The following is a 23352-nucleotide window of genomic DNA, read 5'->3' on the forward strand; positions in this document are numbered from 1 at the left end:
GATACTGCATTGTAATGGAGTCATGGGGTCAGTAGTATTAAAAAAAAATTAATAACTTACAAAGTATTTCATTCATTAAAATAATCGTAATTGGATTGTATTTTTCATCATAAACAAAACAAATTAATAATAATAATAATAATAATAATAATAATAATAATAATAATAATAATAATAATAATAATAATAATAATAAGTGTATCAAACCAAGAATAATCTTTTCAATTATAATAATTTCCTAACAAAAATTATATAGCCAAAATTTACTGTTATTTTTCTTCTGATCTCTAAACAGCCAAGCTATGAAAATGATATATTTTTCTGTGTTGTCAATGTAAGACTAGTAGTCTGATTTGAATTGTCATTAGAAAATTATGTCCATGATAATCATTGTTCTTTATCTTTTGTGGGGAATTCGCTTATGCTTGAATAATTGCTTTCCATCCTAGCTAACTATTATTTGGACTTGAAAGATCAATATTATATTTCTTTACTATATTAACTTTTGTCATCGATCAACCGACAAAAACACGTAACACTACTTTCTTTACACGGTAATATGTGTCGTTGCATATGTTAACAGCATGTGATTAGTTAATAAAGATTACTTGTAAATGGATAGGTTAATAACGTAATTTCATCTCATATAACTATTAATTACAATCTGATTTATATAGAATATTTGTAGAAACTAATCATATATTAATTGGTTCAAGATTATTTTATTATTATAATGTTTGTCAATGTTTTTGGGGTTTTATTAGAATGTACTTAAGTAAACCTAACATCATCTTGACCCCAAATAAGTAGGATGTAGGTGAAGGTTGTCTGTTGCTACATGAACATTTTGACCTAGAAGTCCTGTGCACAACCAATCTTCCCCCTACAAAGCCCTATTCCAATACCTAACCACACAATAAGTCCGCATTTCTTAGCAAGTGGATGGTTAGACTCTTTCCAACAAAATTAATTAGTGACATTTGAAATTTTATATATATATATATATATATATATATATATATGTATGTATGTATGTATGTATGTATGTATGTATGTATGTATGTATGTATGTATGTGTGTGTGGAGAGAGAGAAGGGGGGGGGGGTGTACAAATTAAATGAGAACTAGTAGTCCTTTCCTGTAAGAACGTGTAGACTAGTCTTATTCGTCTATTTAGAATGATCAAGAGCTAGAAAGTTATGAAAAATGTAAAAAATAAAATAAAAAATGCGGGTAACGTTATTTTTGTAATCACGACAGTGCATTTGAAAACGTTTGACAGTGCATGCGCAGATAACTAGCTAATAGTGTGCACATGTGAGCCACAATTATAGATCTTATTAAGTGCATTGTCAATTACCCACAGATCCATCCATAATCAAACTTTCCAAATCTATCATCATAATTACGAAAAGAGAAAATTGCCATTTTGGTCCAATGACTATTGGTATCTTGTTAATTGCATTCCACGACTTTTAAAACTGTTAATTTCGTACCTTAACTATGCAATTTTGATCAATTTTGGTCCATCCGGCCAAATTACCGGCAAAAAGTGACCGGAAAATTTTAAAGAACAAAATATTAAGGGTAGTTTAGTAATTTGATCCACTTCTTTCTTCTTCTTCGTTTCATTTTCCGCCGCCGTCGTCTGTTCATGACCCAACTCCGCCATCTATCAAAGCATCCAGGCTTTGGAAGCCGCAAAAGTCCGCCATCTTCGACTGCTCCTCCGGCGTGGCCGAGTTGTACCGCCGCGGGAAAGTGTCGCTCGGCTTCAACGCTTCCACGGAAATTGACGGCCTCTGCTGCTGATGCTGGCTCGCCGGAAACCCACCTCCGGTAACGTACCTCCGCTGGTTTTCGTACATTGCGCGACGGCGCTAACGAGGAAACGTACCTCCGGTGCAATGCCGCCGCCGCAGGCGGCGGATTTTGCATGTGATATAACAGTCAATGCATTGAGGAGATGTATCCAGAATAATACAATCCACAACCCTACAGTCCCAGGTAACACCAATATGAGACAGGCATCATGAAATTTAGTAGAAAAGTCCCGTCCTGTTAATATGTTCTTGAAAAATCTACGGGGCACGATCCAAATTCAATTTCAAGTATATTATTAGAGCCACAAACCGCCACCACCACCTGCTCGATCACTATTACTAGGGGTAGATCCATTTACCACAGATGACGGTAAACCATTACCGGGGGTCTCAGTACTTTGTTCTTCTTTCGCGCGAAGCTGTTTCGCCTCGTGAACCAGCCGCCTGAGAATTGCCCGGTTCAGATGATGGGGGAAATTAGAGAAATTGACTTCGGTCAATTAGGAACAGCAGTCAAAGACCAAAAAATAAAAATAGGAAAAGACTTTTTTACCCCTCTCAATTAAGGATAAACGTTGGTTTAATTTTTTCCGGCCAATTTTGGCCGGCAATTTGGCTGGCTGGACCAAAATTGAGAAAAAATGCATAGTCATGGTACGTAATTACTATTTTTGAAAGTCGCGGATAGAAATCAACACTACTATAATAGTCATTGGACCAAAATGGCAATTTACTCTTACGAAAATGTCACCATAATTTTTCTTAATTTTTAGCTATTTTAAATGGGGATGAGATTAATCTGTATATTCTCATGAGGCTCTCATGCATATACATGATCTTGCTTCTCTCTATATGTGTGCGTGTCCGCGCGTGTGCGTGTGTATTTAATTCGTTTATTTATAGATAATTGTAATTTCTTATGGTTAATATTACGGAACAAAAATAAAATATACTCCGTATTAATTAACTTGCACATTTTGCAACATTTTTAATTTGCAGCAGTTAAATATGGTGTTGTGGTCAAGCTTACTATATCTAGTTTTCTATAACATTAATGTTGTGTTAACTAATTATTTTAAAAGGTCACAAGTTCAGTTTGTGTCAATCCCTCTTAATTGGATCGAATCTATCGCAAAACGTCATCGCCCAAAAGGTTAGTCTACTCTTTTCATATGTTGAGTTTATAAAGGGGTTCATCATATGGAAATGAGGAAATTCAATCAATTAAATGTGCTAACCCTAATGAGGTTGTGGATGAAACTTAACCTTTTATTGGTTTTTGGCAAAAAGATGATGATGCCTAAGCATATTGTACATAAAGTATACAAACATCAAAACTAGCTTGTAAGTAATACATATATATAATGTGCATAACTAAAGCATGTAAACATGTAAACTCTAACTTCAATTAACATAATAATGTGCATCTAATTAAGCCTAATTTTCTCTAAATATCAAATTAGCACTGAGACTTAAACTCATAACCTCTTATATGGGAGAGCCACTTTGTGTCACTAGACCACAAGGATCATTGGCAATGGCATATAGTTTACTACCATAACAATGCTACATTAACTAAAATTTTGAATTTTTTTAATTTTTTTATCTCACCACTATTAAACCATTTTCACATTTTATTAGATCTATAAATATTTTTATTACATTTGATGCACATCTTCTTGGTCGCATTATATGACCTGCTTTATTTATGATGATTGAGGAATCTGAAGAGCAAAATAGTCACATCTTTCAATACATAATCAATTAGTTTGTTAAAGAAGATAATCAAATGACTCAAATCACACACGTGTGTATATAGACATAAAGGTATTAAGATATCTTTATATATATCTTAATTTGGCTGTTAAATTTTCCGGCGAAGTCACCGATGACCGACTAATTTATTTAATTTTTATTTTAAAAATTATTTTAATACTCCGTAACTTTTAAATAAAAAAACATAAAAATAAAAAATAATAATAATAATAAAAATAGAAAACGCCGGTCACCCCCGATGGCTTCGCTAAAAATTTGGCCGGAAAATTTAACGGCAGGACCAAATGTGATACAAAATGAATAGTCATGCACCTTATTTGAAAATGTTAATAGTCAAGGACCAAAAGTGATACAAATTGAATAGTTATGGACCTAATTTGAAATTTTTAATAGTCAATGACCAAAATTGATACATGTATTATAGTTGAGGGACTAAAAATGATATTTTCTCGAATGAGTTTTGCAATTAAGGCGATAATCAAAACCCATAATAGTGTTTTAAAAACCTGTCAACTAAACAATAACAATGACTTTGATACACATTTCTGATAACTAAACTTGGCAACCAAACACACCTTAAGTAAAAATAATGGCAACTAAAATTTCTGAATATATAAAAATAGGCTGTCATTTACTTTTTTTCTTTTTTCTTTTTAATAAATACAATTAATGTATAAAAGATATATTATTAAAATCTTTTAAACAACACTCATATTGAATTTCTTTTAATCAATTTTTTAAAATAAATTGATAGGTACTAAATTTACTATTGTAGGTACATAAATGCACTACTATAAATATATAAATTTATTGTTGCTAGTGTTATTTTTATGTGAGTTAAATCTATAAATGGTCCTTAACTTTTAACATTTACAAATTTTTATCCTTGACTTTTAATTTACCACAAATGATCCTTTGATTATTAATTTTTATTAACTTTTAATTTGACCATAAATAATCCATTGACTATTGATTTTATTTCAAATTCAGTTCTCTTATTAATAAACTTATCAGACCACCCAAGGCAATTGGGCTGGCCGGTCAACCACCGAGACCTAGACCGCGGAGACTAGCCTAGGAAAACAATTAGACCTGTGAAGCCCAGCAAGAGAGATCTAGCACATAGTAGATCAGGAGAACTGGGCTTATTTTGTACTATGATAGGATTAGGCTCACTACTTATAATATAAAAAATGGATTGGCTCCCCCATTTCTAAAATAATAACAACTCCTAATATGAGGTAGTCTAAGATTCTTATTCTTTGTAGGGCTGTTAGCCCAAAATATGTACCCACACCCCATATATGAGAAAGGGGCACATTCTCACTAATGATGAATCCAATGTATTAAATAAATATTTAAATGAAGGACAAAATTTGAAACAAAATAAATAATCAAGAGATCATTTATAGTCAAATTAAAAGTTGAGGATCATATTTTGTAAATGTCAATAGTAAAAAAAATCATTTATGATCTAATTGAAAGTCGATAATAAAAAGTTATAAATATCAATAATCTATAAATCATTCTTGAAATTAACTCCTATTCCTTCCAAAAAAAAAAAACTCATTTTATGTACCTACATTATTATTTTTATATCTAAATCTTTGCGTATGACACTACCATGTTCTCAATGTTTCAACTTTAAGAGCATCTTCCAAAATATAACCTGAGTCACACTAATAACTGGGCCATCCAAAAAAGGTGGTACCGAACTTAGCTTTTAGGACTAAGTGGAGTGAGATCCAATAAATCAAAGCTATTACGGAGTATTTTCTTCTTGAGTGAAATAATTACTTATCCGCAAGTTAAATTTATGTATTACAAAACGACTAAAGACATTTAGGAGGCGATTTGTGGGTTTTAAACTTTATTATCCAGAATCTAATTACTTTGTTTGTATATTGAAATAAGTTTCAAACCATGAAGGATTGATGAGGAAAAAAAAATCCCATTAAATTTTCTTCTTGTTTCTTGAAATGGACAATGAGAAGGAAAGAGTGAAAGAGGTAAATGAAGAACTTCCGCAGTAATATCTGTTCATACACACTTTTCTGAATCTACTGAAGCGAGGGTAGTATCTGTTCATACATACTTTTTTGAATTTACTGAAACACAAAGAGTCAATACGGCAATATTCCTATTGAGAAGTCACAGCTATCCCGCTCGATCACAAGGTGTTTTGTATGATTGCGGGATTATTTGTGAAGAAAATTACATGCATTTTAGTATATATATATATATATATATATATATATATATACAATTTACAAATGCAGCAATGTGGGGGAGAAGTGAGAGGAGCCCCATGTTCTCATTTGTATACTGAAGGAGTAAAATGTCACATCTCACCAAAATCAATAATTCAAGTTCTGTCATCTTCAATTCATTAATCTCGACTACAGCATTCATCCACCAAACACGTCATGTTCTTCCCCTGTATTTTATGCTAAGGAATAACTACCAATGATCCTCACTAGACACGTGTACCTACAAATATGAAAAAGAGCCCAATTATAATTATGTCATTGTACTTCTACTTCCATAATTTTAATCAGCAATCACATGTCTCTTTTAAACCAATGAATAAGACAACATATTCTGCACAGTCACGAAAAAGATACTTGCACACGAGACCTTTTACAGTTTTACAGTATTATAGATAATAATAATAATAATAATAATAATAATAATAATAATAATAATAATAAGTATAATGTCATGGAACTATAGATTTTAAAAAGAAAAAAAGTTCCGAAATGGATAACAGAGTGATGGAGCATAATTATCGTACCAGAATGTCACGAGTTTGAGTTTTCCCAACACTTTCTCAATCAAACTCGTCGCATACGATTTTTCTAGTACAATTTACCTGACTTTGTGGGATGATTTTTCTAGTGCAGTTGGTTTTTTTTTTTTAATAGTAAAATTAAAACTATTACTTTGTTTTCAAAAATATTATTTAACATAGGAAAAATTGTAATTTATGCCCCTCCATAATATGTCAATTATCAATGTCACACCTGAATTATTAGTGGTATAAATGTTGCCCCTCAATTTTCAAAAACGGTAATATATTGCCCCTCCCGTACCAACAGGAGGGGCAATATTTACACCACGAGAGGGGCATTATATGTACCGTTTTTGAAAATTGAAAGATAACATTTACACCACTAATAATTCATGGGTGACATTGATAATTGGCATATTATGGAGGGGCATAAATTACAATTTTTCCATTTAACATTATAGAAATCTCTTATAATAGTAGTCCACTTTTAGTTCTTTTTTTAGAACATCCACTTGAAAAACTGTTATTATTTCAGCTTTGACTTTTTTACTATTATGTTTTTTTTAAAGAAAAAATATTACTTGTATTCTCAATTTTTACTCTCTCTCTCTCAAATGTAGACAACTTTTTCTGGACCCACAAGATGAAAATGTTATATCCATGTTTGCCACATTATGGAGTATAATTTGAAAATCTCCCTAGTAAAATTCTTTTTAAAATATAATTTTTATGTTTGAATTTAAAATCACTAAAGAAAAGTGTATTTTTCTTTCTAAATTTACTTTATAATAATATTTACATCTGGTACTACTTGCTAATGAACTAATCGATGACATTATAGATTAAATTAAATTAAACTTATTTAATAATTAAATATACATAATTTTTTTCTTAGAAAAGGCAATCGTAAAGTTTACTTTAGCGGGAAATAAAATGAACCTAAAAAAGTTTTCCTTAACGAGAATGCTACACGTCGCATGCAATTCTTTGACCGCAGAATATGGAAATATCAAAAGACAAGACAAAAAAGTGTTAATGATATTTCCTTCAAATATTTTGAACTCACGAATTCCACTCATATTCTTTCCTTCTAATTAAATCGATTACTATAAATTATTATTTTTTTTTTGGAAAGATATAATTTTTCATTTTGTGATTAAGAAAATGGGCATCACTAATTCAAAGTGTGTAATTAGTAAATTCCACTATATATTATGCAATATGTTGTAAGCCTGTAAAACACAAGACAAGTAAACCACACAAAGTTATATTTATGGTTAGTTAATAATTACTACGTAAAAATTTGAGCCTTAAATCTTCATGACAGTTGTCGCACCTAAAGAGGAGCCTTAAATCTTCATGACAGTTGTCGCACCTAAAGAGGTGCCTACAATTCATCAAGAGAATTAGTCATTGTATTTGACGGTGAAAAGCTTATATACACCCCAAAAAAATAATTAGAAGTTTGAAACAATACTCTAATTTAGAATCATAATTATTGTATATAACCTTGCAAAGAGTAAAACTACATTTCACTACCCAAAAAAAAAAAAATGGGTCAATAATTTGTACTATGTGGTGTGCTATTATTGTATTAATTTATTTTTCCATTTAATTAGTACGTACACTTTTTAATTAATTAAATATGTGGTCAACTAATTCATAAGTAGTCGATAGCAATAAAAAAAATGTAATTTTTAAGGTTTATAAATAAAATGACACATCACATAATGAAGATTATTATGTAATTATTTTAGTAAGAAAATATAGCAAATCTTCTTTAAAATATTTCAAATCGAACATATTCTTAGTTTAAAAAAATGCTATGTTATGATTCTGATTGAATTCACCTCATAACGTTCACCTTCTAGTGGGGTAATAATAATAATAATAAATTTTTTTTTATTTGTTGGTTTCTTTTGAACTTATAAATTTAGGAGAAAAATATACTACCATACAAGAAAAAAACAATCAAATCTAGTTGATATTGCATAATTCTAGTTGTAGGTTGAAAAGAAAAGAGAAAAAGGTATGAATCACAATAATAATAAATATAAATAACAAATATTATGTGTGTGTGTATACATATATTAGTATTATTTATTTATTTATTTATTTATTTAATGCATAAAAATGATGAGAGTTAAGCATAGGATGGACACGTGTTTGGATATGGTTTGTAGGGTTATGGTGATCAAACATAGAAGCTTAGAAATGTTTGGAATTGGGTGTGCGTTGATCTGCAGCCACTGCATTGTATAGTCCTCCCTAATTCTAAAAATAGAGGAGATAATTCTCTCTTTGTGAATGCCTTCATTGGTCCACTTTCAATTTGTCTCCTTTATGTTTATTTTCTTTTCTTTTTTAATGCATGTCTTATTTTATCAAACATTATCTAGTTGAGAATTTATTGCAATTTAACTAAAAAATCACTCTTAAAATAAAAAAATTGGTAAATTCAACGCAATTATGATGATATTGTATTTTAATGTAATTATAATTTTTCTATGGCCTGGAATTTCAAAATTCAGTATCTTGTTATGAATGTACATTGGAACGTGAAGTTGGTTATTATGTAAGTATACGGAATAAGTAATTTTTTTTAATCCAAACGCTAGTATCAAATTATAACGGACAAAATAAAATTGTATTTTTGTAGCCGTAAGATTCTTATTCAAGTTAATCACTTTATTAAATAGCATGTTGGTGGCAGATGTAGTCCTTAGCAACTAAATCTACTATTTTGATAACAGAGGAACTAAATTTACATTTTAAATAATTAAATGACTAAATTTACACCTTGATTACAATTAGGCACTAAAATGCTTCTTTCTTTTTTTTTTTCACTAATATATTTAAATGTAAATATAATTATTCTATAGACTTATTATTGTATCATTTCACTCAGAGTTATGTTGGGCAATAATTTGAAAAGTTAGATTTAGTATCTTATTGTCGATGTGCATTTGAAGTGTGATATTAATTGATATATAAGTATCTTATCGAGCCTCAGTGGAGGCAACTGTTGACTCATTGTGCTTCAGTAGGTTCAGAAAGTAGCTATGAACATATACTACATTGTAACAGAGTCAGTAGTACTCAAAAAACCTATTAGCAAAACCAAGTGAAGTGACTTTTGATGAATGTTGATTGTAAATGAGTGGAATGTTAATCGCTGTTCTTCTAATTAGTTCATTGTGAATGAGTGGAGTGTTCATTGAAGTTCTTCTAATTTGTTCATTGTAAAGGAGTGCCCTGGTTTCAGCAACAATGATGTATGATTCGGTACCCCCTGACCCACACAATAATTTCCCCACCTTTGTCGAACAAGTTAACAACGTTATTATAAAGCAGAGGCATTGCGAAACATAAGTGTTCCTCAGAGAGTGGAGGGGAGGGACTGAGGGAGGGAGAAAGATAAAGAGATAGAAAGAGATTTCTGAATTCTTTACGAAATGGGAGAACGTCTTCTGTCAACTGCAATGTCCCCCTTGAGATTTTCTCACAGACCCATCACGATTCTGCCGTGTAATCGCTCAAATTTCCCCTTCTTGAACGCAAATTTGCAGCCTTTAAGGTATGGGTTTGACAGGATTCTGTCCCTCAGAAGAAGTATTTGCGCTAAAGCTGTGATGTCTGAGGTTGAAAGCAAGAAAGAGTACTTGAGGATAGGGGCTGATTCCACTGGCTCCATCCCTTCCGATCAGCTTCTCGAAATTGTTCAAGCAGCTGCCAAGACTGGCGCTGAGGTTTTTTTTTTTTTTTTTTTTTTCTTTTCTTTAATTTTATTTACTAACCATGAGATTTTCGGTTTTCAACCGTAATTCTTGCATTAAACTGATTCTTGTTGGTTGCTCTAGTGAAAGTAGATTGCTCTCTTCCTTTTTGATACAGAGGAAAATTGAATTAGCAGAAACAAAGGAAGAGCTGTGTAGCCAAGAATTTATGCCATACCTGATTAAGTGCTGTAGAAAGTTAATAAAAATCTGCTTGCATGTATGTTATTATCAGAACTAATGTCTACTGATTAAGAGAGAGAGATGAGTAGTTTTGTGTGGTAATGTGGGAAATGAAAAATAGTTTGCCAATGTAAGACCTTAATAAGAGTGCTGATCTTTGCCTGTTCTGATGCAAGACAAAATAGGGCGAAACTATGAACTATTGTAGCTGTTCCCAGGGCTCTCTGTATGTATAAGTATTAAGTAGTGTCAAGTTTTGTTCTGATAAATTTAACTTGCAGATCATGATTCATTCTCAACATATTATTGGTTTCTTTCGTTTCTTGTTTGAATTCCCTCTTCAATTCTCAGATGCTCATCCAGTTACAATTTTGTTTTTATCAGGCATTGTTCTGCTTATCATATCCATGCAGTTTCCATACTCACCATCTTTTTTGTTTTCTTAAGTAACAAAGCACTGCCTTTGGCATTCTTCCATTTTGCATTATCCATCTGGTGTAGATCTGTTGATGAAAAGTTCCTAAATCCTTTACTTGCTCTAACATTCCTATTTCATTTTGTTTTAGGTTGTAATGGATGCTGTCAATAAACCTAGAAACATTAACTATAAAGGATTCACTGACCTAGTAACTGAGTAAGATCTTTAGTTGCTTGTCTTTTAATGGTTTCTTTTTCCCTCCTTACAATTATTGGTTTACACTATGTTTCTTATTGGTGATATTTAAAGTTTAAATTCATTTCAGCACTGATAAAAAGAGTGAACTTGCTATTCTGGATGTTGTTAGAAAGAATTTCCCAGATCACCTAGTTCTTGGAGAGGAAGGAGGATTTACTGGGGATCCATCTTCTGACTATCTTTGGTGCATTGACCCTTTAGGTTAGGCCTACAGGTTCTTTATTTTGTTTAAGTCTCATCTCATTTTTCTCATGTTTTATGGGCATTGGGTAGGTTGTATTAACTAGACCACCCCCAAAACTCATACATATTGGGATCTTTGTGTGCCCGGCTGCCCTTTTGTGTGCAGTTGGGACTTTTTATCTCTCTGTTGCTTAATTTACATTACCTGAATGATTTTGTGTTGGCATGTCTAAACAGTCTAATGCAAAAACCGACTATGTTTGGTGAGGATACTTTTTTGGGGTGACGAGGGAAACCCGCAGCCACTACTTGAGAGGTTGAGAGTGTGAATCGGGTAAACACTGTCTTGTGATCCTAGCCGGCAAAGTACCACAAGGAGATAAACTAGTCTAGGTTGCCCATAGCTGACTGGTTCAAACCAAGAAGGCCAATAGGCCGCTCCCGCTTAGAGTTGAACTTGTAAGCTTATGGTCACCAAGTCAATAGCCCGACCAACTTGGTTGGGGTTGCCCCCAAGAGAATACTTTTTAGGGTAGGGGATGAGTTGAGAGAGGCTCTAATTCTTTACTTAAGATAATGAGAATTGAGAATTACAGTCAATTTCTTTTTTCCACTTTTAATTGGGGCATAAAGAGAATATATCCTTTTGCATTAATACTTCAATTAACTTCTTTCTACTATGAGGCTCGCATACATCTTGCCATACCCTTCTTATAGCACCTCATGTTGCTTCTAAGAAATCTGTTTTGATTTGAATGAAATTCTTTTGTTTTTATTTAAAAGGGCATCCTTTTTTTTTTTAGAGTTAATTTCACTCAAATAATTGTTTTACTAAAGTTTTAATTCATTTGATTCGAAGCCACGTAGGATGCACTGAAGGCGATCTACACACTAAGTTATATTGTTGCAATTTCCTAACATAAATTTGTAATGCAGATGGGACAACAAACTTTACACATAGCTATGCGAGCTTTGCTGTTTCTGTGGCAATTCTTTTCAGAGGAAAGCCAGCTGCATCGACTGTGGTAACTATTAAAATAAATTTGATCGATTTTTGAATTATATACATTTAGTGAAATGTAAATAATAGTTATCATATCTTTTGGTGACATCCCAAAAATTATTGATGGAAAAACATTCTCTCTAGGTTATAGTCTTAGAAAATGACATCTGAATCCCTTATTTTATTGCTTCTTAGGTAGAGTTTGTGGGTGGCCCTATGTGCTGGAGCACTCGAACATATACTGCAGCTGTTGGTAAGAATACTTCAGTTTTTGAAATTATTATTTGCTATTTATATATTTGGTTATTTCAATGATATATATATGTGAGCAAGAGCTTATCAAATTTGTATAGGCAAAGGTGCATATGCTAATGGTCAAAAGTTAAGTGTCACTGACACTGATAAGGTGAGCGAACTCTAATATTAATCCCGTTCAAGTTAGGATTGAGGAGAAAGATTTGTTTTTCCATTCAATTCTATTACATTGGTTAATCTCGCATGAGGCTTTGGACGAGCTTAGTTTTCTTATTACATTCATTCAACTAAGTTTTAGTTTTCTTATTGGAAGCTACTTTTAAACTTTATTTGTGCCATTGCCGTCGAGTATTTTACATGCACGTGCATATGTTTTATGGACAAATGGTTTAGTAGCTTCTCTCCTTTATGACCATCATCTGCTGCTTCCTATGTATGCATGTAGAATTATGCATGGCTAAGAATAAATTACTCATATTGAAATTTGCCTCTAACAATCAATTTCCCCAATTCTTCGATTTGTAGGTGGAGCAATCTCTCCTAGTGACGGGATATGGGTATGATCGTGATGATTCCTGGGCTACGAATATGGAATTATTCAAGGAATTTACTGGCATAAGCAGGGTAGCAACTTTCTCCCATCTCTCTCTCTCTCTCTCTCTTCTTTTGAATTATTATCTCCACTCCAATTTTCCTTTCTTTTTCATTTTTTCGTATGGTAGTTGTATAGTGGTATTAGATATTTAGTGGCCTACACGGGTAGCTTAGTTAATTCTAGGTGGCAGATTGTGGGCAAGGACACAGGATTGTGCCCCGACAACCACAATGTGAGAGTTACACCCAATGTGGTGGGCTTCTTGTGGGGACCAAGCATTGGTCCTCCCACCTAAGGGAGCGCTGAGTTACTATGATTTACCACCTCCACAAATCCTGTCGGGCCGGGATGTGGAGGCCCTAGGGTGAGGGATTTCACCTTTTGTGGGCAAGATATTTAGTGGAGAATGTTTTCTTCATTTTATAAGATGTGCATGCAATTCCTGTAAGATCTGTGTGTTGTATGTTATCTTCGAAAAAAAAAAAAAAGAGCTAGGCACTACACCACAATTCCTATAGCTTGTTTTACAGTTCTTGGCCGAAGAATTCCATGGCCAACTGATTGCATTAATAGCATTTCTTAATCTCACAAACCAAAGGGATGGTCTTGGGTTAAGGTCTTGCACGTTTTCACATCCTTTCTGTTTTTCTTGCCATCTTGTAAAGGGCGTGAGAAGGCTTGGCGCTGCTTCAGTAGACTTCTGCCATGTTGCTTTGGGAATTGTTGAAGCCTACTGGGAATACCGTCTAAGACCATGGGACAATGCAGCCGGAGTTCTGGTATATCTTCTTCTCCCCTTCTGGAAATACATGCTCATTACTGAAGTTTCTTGAAGCAAGTTCTCTTTATGGTCAGAAGATGTTTCAATCTTGCTTTTTTTTTAAAAAAAAATAAAATAAAATCTTTTTCCTCTTATTAGCACATCCTTCTGCAGTGCTTATACGACTTCATATATGCTTTGCTCGTGTACCCAGAAACTTAAAATATAAAAAGAATATATAGAAGCTATTAATTAGTAAAAGTGTAAAGCATCATTTTTTCCCCTATTTTTTTGCAAGGACAACCTACCATTTTCTTAGAAATTCTTAGTTTTCAATGTATATGGTGCTTCTATTACATGCAGATAGTTGAAGAGGCTGGGGGTTTAGTTTCCCGCACGGATGGTGAAAAATATTGTGTATTTGATAGATCCGTCTTGGCATCCAATGGTGCGCTTCATGACAAGGTCAGTTTTCTCCCTGACAGTTGCTTGGTTCTCGAACTTCAAAGTCTGTTACGTATCTTAAAATTTTTTGAACCAACGGAATGTTTCTGCATTGTCTTAACTTGTGTTAGAAATGCTTTCTTATTTGAGATAAGGAGACTCTGATTATTTCATCCAAAAACTCAATGTTTCTGCATTTGCCATCTTTCTTACGCAGCTTCTCGAGAAAATTGGTCCTGCAACCGAGAAGTTGAAAAACAAAGGGGTTGATTTCTCGCTGTGGTACAAACCAGAAGCTTACAAGACAGATTTTTGACAACCTCATTCTTAAACCTTAATGCTGTGAAGATTTTAGCGATCAAGTTAAGTCGCCCGGCTGCAGCTTGTGTTGTGTGGTCGTTGCTAAATAACTGTTTCCTTTGTAGATGTAGATGTCTAGGTGGGAGTGAGGGAGGGTTGGGGTTGGGGTTGTTACATTTCATGGCTTCCCTAAGCTTTTATGTGTATGGGGTTTAGGGTTGAGAGCAGAGCTCTTTCATAATAGTTGAGCCTCAACATACTGCTTTCTGCTGCTACCCTACATGACTGCCCAATAAATTAATTAATTTGGCTTGTTTGTTTACTTCCTTTTTATATTTTTCAATTTTCTATTTCCATTTTCGAAACTCAATTTTCAAGAATTATAAACACCAGAGAAAACATATTTTTCAATTGACACTTATCCTTTCACTTATGGGCCGCAGGGTTACTATAATTTACTCTTCCACTGTCCTACTGAAAGTTTCCACCAGATAGTAAGATAGTAATGTTACGCACCCCTCCAAGTTTTAACCTCCTAATCTCCCTCCAACATGACACTATTTCATTGAATGGTTTAATTTTTGATAACAAGTTAAAAAGATCAACCAATTCATGACCCCCAATGGTTATAAACAAGGACAAAGTTTAGGAGAGAATTTTTGAAGTGGAACAAAGCATTTAACTTAAAAGAAAAAACCAAAAAAATTTGACTTGGTTCAACTAGATGAGTTAGGATTGTAAGCCACAGCTTGAAAGAAATGAACAAAAGATTTCTCCTTTACACTTTGCTGACTGGGAAGCGAACTTAAACGCAAATGTCAAAGTACAGGTACAGCGAGAGTATTCACAAACTCTCGTTTAGGTATGTGTATAAGCTACTAATTCAAATTGAACAATGGATTACTTACACGAAGTAGCAACATGAAGTGCAGTGAATACTAATTGTAGCTTTTCTATATCTACGGCGATCAAAAATTGGGGGAGTCTGCACGTAGTTTCAACACCTCTGTTCGTTTACTTCTCTCCATTACATCTACAAGCCAGTTCACGCTTTCCTTGATTCCCACCCTGTACCCAAGTTTAAAATTCTCTGGTAAGTCATTTGCTTCAATGCGTAAACCCTAACCGCTAATGGTAGCCGCCTTTACTCTAAAACAATTGAGAAAATAATGGTTCTTCCACTCACCCTTCATATGCTGAAACAGCTTGAAATGTATAGACTCTCTCGTCCAATTTCTTGAGATCAAGATACCTGCCAAGTTCTTCAGCTGATACAGATCCGCCCAAATCCTGTGTCAATAAGTTCAAGAAACTTAGGTCTTCCTTTAGCATATGTTACAGAGTTCACCAACCAAATACTTGCATGTAGATATACAGAAAGAGGTTAGTGAAACCCTATAACAGAAATAGTCAAGTTGTCATAATTTGATCAGAAATTCCATAGCAAACATCTAAATGAATTTTACCAAAGTTTTTACCTAAACAGTATACTCCATGACGACTAGATCACAAAAACACTACCTAAAGAAACCAGAAACATTACCTGCTTGTTTGCTAATATTAAAAGGGGGGCTCCTTGGAGATCCTCATGCCGGAGAACCTTTTCTGTCAATCATTTACAAATCAAGAGCACCTTCAACGTCATCTCTCCGTGAATAAGACTTCTTGATGATAAGCACAAATTATTAACTCAAAATGCACAAATCCTCAAAACATAAGGGTTAAAATAGGTACCAAGAGCAGATTTAGCATCTTCAAAACGTGATGGGCAAGCAGCATCAACTACAAACATTACAGCATGTGCCTCCTCATAATACTTCTCCCAAATTGAGCGAAGACCAGGCTGAAGGAACACAATGATCCACATTAGGTACAGAATTCCTTAGAAGGAAGCATATGAAAACCTGCATCAACCAGATGCATCCAAACACTACATGGACATGCCATAGCTCATGAGGGCAGGAACTATATAATCTCTATATATCAACTTAGGTCCCATATAGAAAAGGTGGAGCAGCTGGGTTTCCACTGGAAACTTCCCAAGACAGAAAGTTTAAAGCTAGCAAAACGAACAATAGCTAAAGAACTTATAGCAGTGCCTGCCTTCAACAACTCAAGTTATTGACTACACTATAGCTAACAAACATGATGAATTAATTATATATGGGTTCATACAAGATGCATGAGTGCATTTATAATCCAAAATTCTTTCACATACCTGCCCTCCAAGGTCCCAAAATACAAGTTTTGAATTTGAAACTTCAACACGGCCGATATTTAGTCCGACAGTTGGAACAATGCGATCAGGTGGAAGGCCTTCTGAGTTTGAGAATTGTGACTTCAATTTTTCTAATAATGTCTAAAATGACAAAATCATAGAAGTGAGCTAAAATCAAAATATTTTATTAAACAACATCACACACATCATTTATGTAACAAAGAAGAAATCAAATTTACATTTTATGTAATATTTAACATAAAGATGGACACTTGGCATTGGGGAGGGGGATGGGATTATTTACCCACCCCATCCCCCACTCCCACAAAGGATTAGCACTAGGCAATAACTTGAGATTCAGTGAGCACCATTCAATCCCAGGGCTCAAATTGATCAAGGGAACTGCAGGGGGGAGGATGGGGATGGAAATATCTGTCAAATTGAGACAATGCAGTGACTAGTTATAGGTGAATGTTCCGGTGTTTTTAATGAAATGCTATTAGTATTATTTTTCTGTTCTCCAAGGAAATCTAGACTAGAAACCAAGATAAATAGTTCCAACGGATGGCGTTCATACAAACTAGGGTTAATTGCATTTTTATTCCTAAGATAGATAGGAATGGTTAAATTAGTACCTTAATTACGGAGGTGAGCCAATGTCACCCCTAATTAGACAGTCACACGAGTATTTGGCATATTCTAAATTTCCATGCCACCCATACTTTTATTTTTGACATTGCTATTTGCTAATAAGAAATATGTAAATTTTAAGACAGAATTAACAACTGTTGTGACAAGAGAGACCAAAATAGCCACTCTGGTAGATAATTAGGGGTGACTTAGCTCACCCCTGTAACTAAGGAACTAATTTAACCATTTCTACCATAAGTGCAATTTCTACTAACACTGAAATGGTGACAAATAAAAGTTTGCACTGTTCAGTGCCTACAGACTTGAGCAATGGACTTGTAGACAATAGCAGCGAATGGAGAAATGTAACTTATCAAATCTGAAATAACCATATCCTTTTATCATATACAACTAAACACTAGGTGATTGTGATGCTGAGAATTCATAAACCACAAAAATAATAAATTAAAATAAAGAACCTGAATGATCTCAGCTAATTGAGAAGGTTAACAAAAAGGAATCAGAAAGTAAACTGCATATCCATGATACCGTTTTTCCAGCTTTGTCAATCCCCAGAATAAGGACATGAAACTCTGTCTTACTGAAGGCGTACTTCCAAAGTCCATAAAACAATGAAAACATTTCTATGTCCTTCTAGTTTCCCTGCAAAGGGATTTATGCAACCGCTTAGAAATCAAAAAGGGTTTCTTTTCCATATTCAAGTGAATCACATAAAGTAAAGAATTTTCACAATCTTGATAAAATAGCAATTAATCAATATCTGGACTGCCCAATTTCTTTTTTAGCTAATCTAACATAAGACCAGCTTATCTTTTCAAGGCTTCTCTCAATTGTCAATGTGCAGAATGATCAATTACAAACTTCATAGATGGTACTCAAAATTTCTACAGGCTTTAGACAAATGATAAGCAATGGGTTTTAGATTTGCAAATGCACAAAACATGAAAACAAAATTTCGATTATAAACAGTTAAAGAGACATAAATTTACTTCTCTCAGCTTTTAGAATCACACGTCCCAGGTTCCGTTGAGTAATACCTAATCCTATTCGATCAAAGATGTTGTAAGAACTAAACTTTAATTGTATAGTACTCCAACAATTACACAGGAATCACTAAATAATCACAGAAATTCAGCTCACAAACAAGCGCAAAAACCAAGGTAGAATTAAAAGTCATTTTCACAACTGCGGGAATCTCAATGCTTCATTTTAAAAGAAAAATTAATAAAAATTTATGGTGACGGAAAGAAATAGGAAAAAAAGTAATTTTTAAGAGAACAGACCGAAAATTTATCGGTGATCGGAGGGAGGGTTGAAAAGAACCTGAGTGAAGAGACGGTGGAAGCGGCGAGATTGGATCCGGCGTTTTGGCGGTGGATCCGTAGGCTCGCGGCAGAATCTGATATTGACGCCGTGGCTACTGGGATTTCAGCATTTACTGCTGAGGTGGAGGAGATTTTGTATTTTCTTTTGGCTTCGGAGATCAATAATAGGTGTAGTGTAGTCTAGTCGTGGAGAAGATGAATTCGTAATTTTGCGTATAATTTAATTATTAACTTTATAAATGCTTTTTCTAACCAACCTATTAATAAAAAAAATTATACAATTGTTTAATATTAAAAAATACTGATTATTATTATAAATAAAAACGACACTATCATTTGTAACTATTGAAAGTGAAAAAAAAAATATTATTCTGTTATCAAAAAAAAAAAAAATTATTCTATTATAATTAATGTTTAATGGAATTACTAATAATAATAAAATTTTATTGTTTCAAACAAAAAAAATTACTAATTTTCACATTGAGCTCTTCATTTGGAAATTACGACAAAATTTTAATTTCAACTTCTAAATAATTAAACATTAAATTTAACTTCCAATTAAGCATGAGAGAAGAAAAAAGACCAGATTATAATAGTTTTAACAAATAATAATGGTATGTTTATTATGTGGACAAATTCTCTTTTTATTTTTTATTTTTTGGAAAAAAAAAAAAAAAAACATGTTCTCTTATAAATTTCTTCAATTTAAAAAACAGAAAATGGATAATGGAAAAACTAAAGGCATGAATTGGCTTGAATCTCAGAATTACAATGAAGATTATATACATTCATATCCCTGAAACAGGGTCTGATCAGCTACCCAATATTGGCCTATTGGGAGTCATGATACCAAATAAAATGCCAAAAACTTTTTGCTTAATTAAAATGGATTAAGCATACAATACATAAGACTGAGTCCTTTAGAATTTGTCAATCAACTTGTTATTGAAGGTCTCGTCTCAATCAATCTGTGCAGATTCCAGATCCTCAATGCTCACTGGTCGATGAAGCTGCAATTGTAATTGTTCAACTATTAGATTAAAAAAATACAATTTTTTTTTCTTCTTTTCTAATCCATTTGAGGGGGAGTAAATAGAGTGATGTCATAAAGTTTGCTGTTAATTTGAGAGGGGAGTTCCGGTATCTGTGTATTATTTAACAGATAGCTAAGCAGTAAGCACAGTCTATGTTCAACGAGTAGGGTGGGATATGCACAATCATAAGATATTTCATGATCATTGATAATAGCTAAGAACTTACTGATTTTGCAACAGCAAACAGGTGAAATGCACGCGATAAATCATCATTTTGTGAGGGAGGTGTATCATGGTTCCAATATGTTATGTTTTGGAACTTTGCCTTCATCTCCCAGCAATTTGAGTTTTCTTCAGACGTATTTGCTTTTCCATCAGGCTTTCTCTTTCCCAAGACAAATCCTGAAGGTAATACCAAGAAATTATATACTTTTTGGGAAAAAAATAGCCTTATATTTAGTACTAAGGGATACTTAAATTCCCAAAAAAAAGGGGAAATCAACCAAACAGGAACACCATGCTCAATTCAGAGGTTTATAACGGGCAGCCATATTGTTAGGCCTAAAGGCATATTACAATTAGAGATCAACTCCTGTACTTTTTACAGTAAGATTAACTCGGTAATCAGAAATTGGAACAACTTGAATGCTACCCTACCAAAAACACAACACAGAAGTCCTTAATAATACATGCTGATGCTCATAAATATTTAGATTAAATTTTCAAAATCACAAAGAACTCTCGAGTGAGCTTTTGGTTGGCATTGCACTACATTAACTACATTACCATCTCTTGGGAAATCATATCTGTAGTTCTGTACCCAACATCATAATCCGAAAAGCACAGAACAATGTCCTTTTCTTATTTTCTTTCTTGGGAACACATTTGTGATTTGTAACACTCATGTCAACTGATCCAACAGGTCCTGGACACAAAACATGTTTTTCTTTCATTCCATAGTCTTGGGCTTTGATGTGTATTTCTAAAAACTTTGAAAGAGATATTCTTGTTACATTTAGTAGCATTCTAGACATGCACTTGAAGTACAACAAAATGGCATCATTGTTAAACCTTTCCTTGAAATATTTAGTGCTAAAACATTGTTTTAAAGGTTTTACAATCATATCTTTAAAATACTCAGCACCTAAAACTAATGCTTTGCTAATACCAAAATGAAAGGATTGTCTCAAAATCTTAAACTTGCATGAAGAAATCAGAGTCCAATAGTGCAATTATAGAAGTTGTATACAGAATATATATGAAGCCATTTTAAGAACAAATATAGAGAAGAAGTCCAGTCAGAGTTAAAAGAATTAAACAGTAGATGATTTCATTGACTTTCATAATGTGTTTGCACTTTGCATAGTGGGATAGAAATTTTAGTTTTTCTTGTCTGGGTGAGAAAGAAAATGTATGGAAAAGAGTATAAGAAAATTGAAGCGTAATCATATCAAATACTTTCCTTCCCAAAACAGGAAGAAAATCAGGCAAAAAGTAACCTCCGTTTCTCAACACCAACTATACATGGAAATTCCTTTCTCCTCCCCCTCACTCATTACACTACCTCCATTTCTTACCCTTCTGTTCTCATTTTCTCTCTTCTCAGGACTCATCCAAACACCAATTTTTTTCTCCACTTTCCTTTCTCTCTATTTTCCCTCCTATTTCTTTCTCCCCAAATAGGCTATGAAGTATCACCCATAACAACTTGTGGCAAAAGAGTAATCATTTAAACAGAAAGTCTCCAGAACAAAGAAACAAAAACAAAGATAAAAGCACAAAGACATGCACCTCCTTGTGAACTAATAGAAACCCCAATTAATATACTATGAGCTCAGACTAGCATTCTATGAGCATAGAAAAATTCCGAGAGTGAAGAATATCTACTTTAAGGGCGAACATTACAAAATGACAAACATTTACTTCAAAAGTAAAGAACATCAAAGACAGCCATCATTGCAAGTATGATGAACAGCATTGTGTGGTAAAACTTGTGATTATGTACTGTAACTAAGGTTAATGATTATGGATCACTCACAATCCATAATCAACTCCGAACTACTTATAAACTATTTACTTCAATAACCTAAAAGTAGTGTAGAATCATTATCATCAATAATCTGTGCTACATATCTAGAAACTGGATTATGAATGTTATAATCAAATAAGTTTTACTAAACAGGCATGTAATTAAAGTAGAACACACACATGAAAACAGAGCGAATCATGGAGAACTACCGGAGTATCCTTGTGGTATCGGAAGAGTGGCGCCCTGGAGCTTCCTTCCTCTAAAATGAGCTTCCTCCACGCTTAGCCCATCAAGCACCACCTCTTCTCGTCGACATAAAAATCAACAATGTGACAGATAAATCAACATATGCTCCGTATATGTTTATATAGTGTGAGGAAATTTTTGGGTGATTTGTTCGTACCAGTATGTTTGGGTCTGAAGTAGTGAGAGACCTCGGAGGGTCCGTTGTACTTGATACAGCACGGCAGCTGGTGTACGCCGCCGGTCAAATCCACTGCAGGCCGGAGATGGCCGGAGAAATCGACCGTCCCTGAAGTTCCTCTGTCTATTCTTCCCTCCATTCTGCTGGAACTGAAATTGGAAATGATCGGCCAGAAGCCCTAATGTTTTGGCCCAAACGTTTGCCGCGCTGAGCAGACAATTTTCGTTTCGAAAAGACTGAAATTCGGGTATCGGGTTGGTTAACGTTTAAATGCTCGTTAAATTTTTTTTGGGAGAAATTATATCGCAAAATTATTTGATAGTTAAAAATAAAAAGTTGTATATGTTTAATAAACAATAGAGTTTTAAGATACTTCAACCCACTCAATATCTCAAACAATAAACAGTTTGGTTGACGTGAGTGGTTGTACACTCTTATTCTTTAAGAAGAGTCGAGAGTTTGAACACTCTTTGTATGAAAAAATGATTATGCCAGTACTTTACCCTTTAATTGGGCTGGCCCGATGTAAACAAGGATTAGTCTATGCCACGGGCTCATAGTGAGATCATGACTTATGTTAATGGGACTAAGAGCATCCCTATCAGTAAATTAATTAGAATTTTTGTTAGAGAAGCAATGTCATGTCTGAGAGAGAAATTATGAGAGAAAATTTTGGAGTTCTTCTGCAAAGAATGAAGTTATTGCAGAAAAGTGGGTCCCAATGAAGAGAGGAACACACTTATTTTTCGCGTGGGAGGCACCAATTGCGCCCAGCGGGCGCGTGCAGCGCACGCGCTCGCTAGGCGCGTCGCCGCGGCTAACAACCTTCCTTTTCTGTTTTTTTTTTTTTTTAAATCAAATTTGTTTTAATTTTGTTTTTCCTCCCCTCTCATTTTCTCTTTCCTAATCACAATTACAAAAACCCTTCAAAAACCGCGAAAAAGCTCCAACTGATAAAGATACACTAATCACCTTGTAGTTATGCTCTCAGTCATATTGAAAACACAACCCATCGTACTTTCTTTATACTAGTTACAAAAGATGATGTAAAACGAGTACAATATATTATAGAAGGATTAAATTTTCTTTCCCCTTTGTGCTATATG

The 23352-nt window shown here is 33.7% G+C and overlaps 3 protein-coding genes across 5 annotated transcripts; 1 reads left to right on the plus strand and 2 right to left on the minus strand.

The window, feature by feature from the left end:
* The first annotated feature begins 9776 nt into the window (after positions 1 to 9776).
* LOC116032098 (phosphatase IMPL1, chloroplastic) lies at positions 9777 to 14887 on the plus strand. Its single transcript, XM_031274501.1, has 10 exons — positions 9777 to 10139; positions 10916 to 10983; positions 11093 to 11226; positions 12145 to 12233; positions 12407 to 12464; positions 12565 to 12617; positions 12992 to 13090; positions 13727 to 13840; positions 14185 to 14286; positions 14483 to 14887. Exons 1-10 carry the CDS (start codon positions 9846 to 9848, stop codon positions 14579 to 14581), a joined length of 1110 nt encoding a protein of 369 aa, XP_031130361.1. The 5' UTR covers positions 9777 to 9845; the 3' UTR covers positions 14582 to 14887.
* A 389-nt stretch (positions 14888 to 15276) lies between these two features.
* LOC116031374 (ADP-ribosylation factor-related protein 1) lies at positions 15277 to 18927 on the minus strand. Of its 3 annotated transcripts, XM_031273559.1 has the most exons (8): positions 18758 to 18927; positions 18424 to 18477; positions 17963 to 18076; positions 16784 to 16924; positions 16300 to 16408; positions 16109 to 16170; positions 15752 to 15855; positions 15277 to 15633 (listed from the first exon to the last, which is right to left on the minus strand). In XM_031273559.1, the coding sequence occupies exons 3-8, from the start codon at positions 18053 to 18055 to the stop codon at positions 15534 to 15536; spliced, it is 609 nt and encodes a 202-aa protein (XP_031129419.1). In that variant the 5' UTR covers positions 18056 to 18076; positions 18424 to 18477; positions 18758 to 18927; the 3' UTR covers positions 15277 to 15533. The 3 variants fall into 3 exon arrangements, with proteins under 3 accessions (XP_031129419.1, XP_031129418.1, XP_031129417.1); XM_031273558.1 differs by lacking the exon at positions 18424 to 18477 and having other exon boundaries at positions 18718 to 18927; XM_031273557.1 differs by lacking the exon at positions 18424 to 18477 and having other exon boundaries at positions 18758 to 18926.
* Positions 18928 to 19486: 559 nt separating this feature from the next.
* LOC116032944 (uncharacterized protein C12B10.15c) lies at positions 19487 to 22636 on the minus strand. Its single transcript, XM_031275694.1, has 4 exons — positions 22226 to 22636; positions 22032 to 22124; positions 20020 to 20195; positions 19487 to 19769 (listed from the first exon to the last, which is right to left on the minus strand). Exons 1-4 carry the CDS (start codon positions 22383 to 22385, stop codon positions 19719 to 19721), a joined length of 480 nt encoding a protein of 159 aa, XP_031131554.1. The 5' UTR covers positions 22386 to 22636; the 3' UTR covers positions 19487 to 19718.
* Positions 22637 to 23352: the final 716 nt, after the last annotated feature.

This window comes from Ipomoea triloba, chromosome 10 (assembly GCF_003576645.1).
Source record: "Ipomoea triloba cultivar NCNSP0323 chromosome 10, ASM357664v1".
Lineage (NCBI taxonomy): Eukaryota > Viridiplantae > Streptophyta > Magnoliopsida > Solanales > Convolvulaceae > Ipomoea > Ipomoea triloba.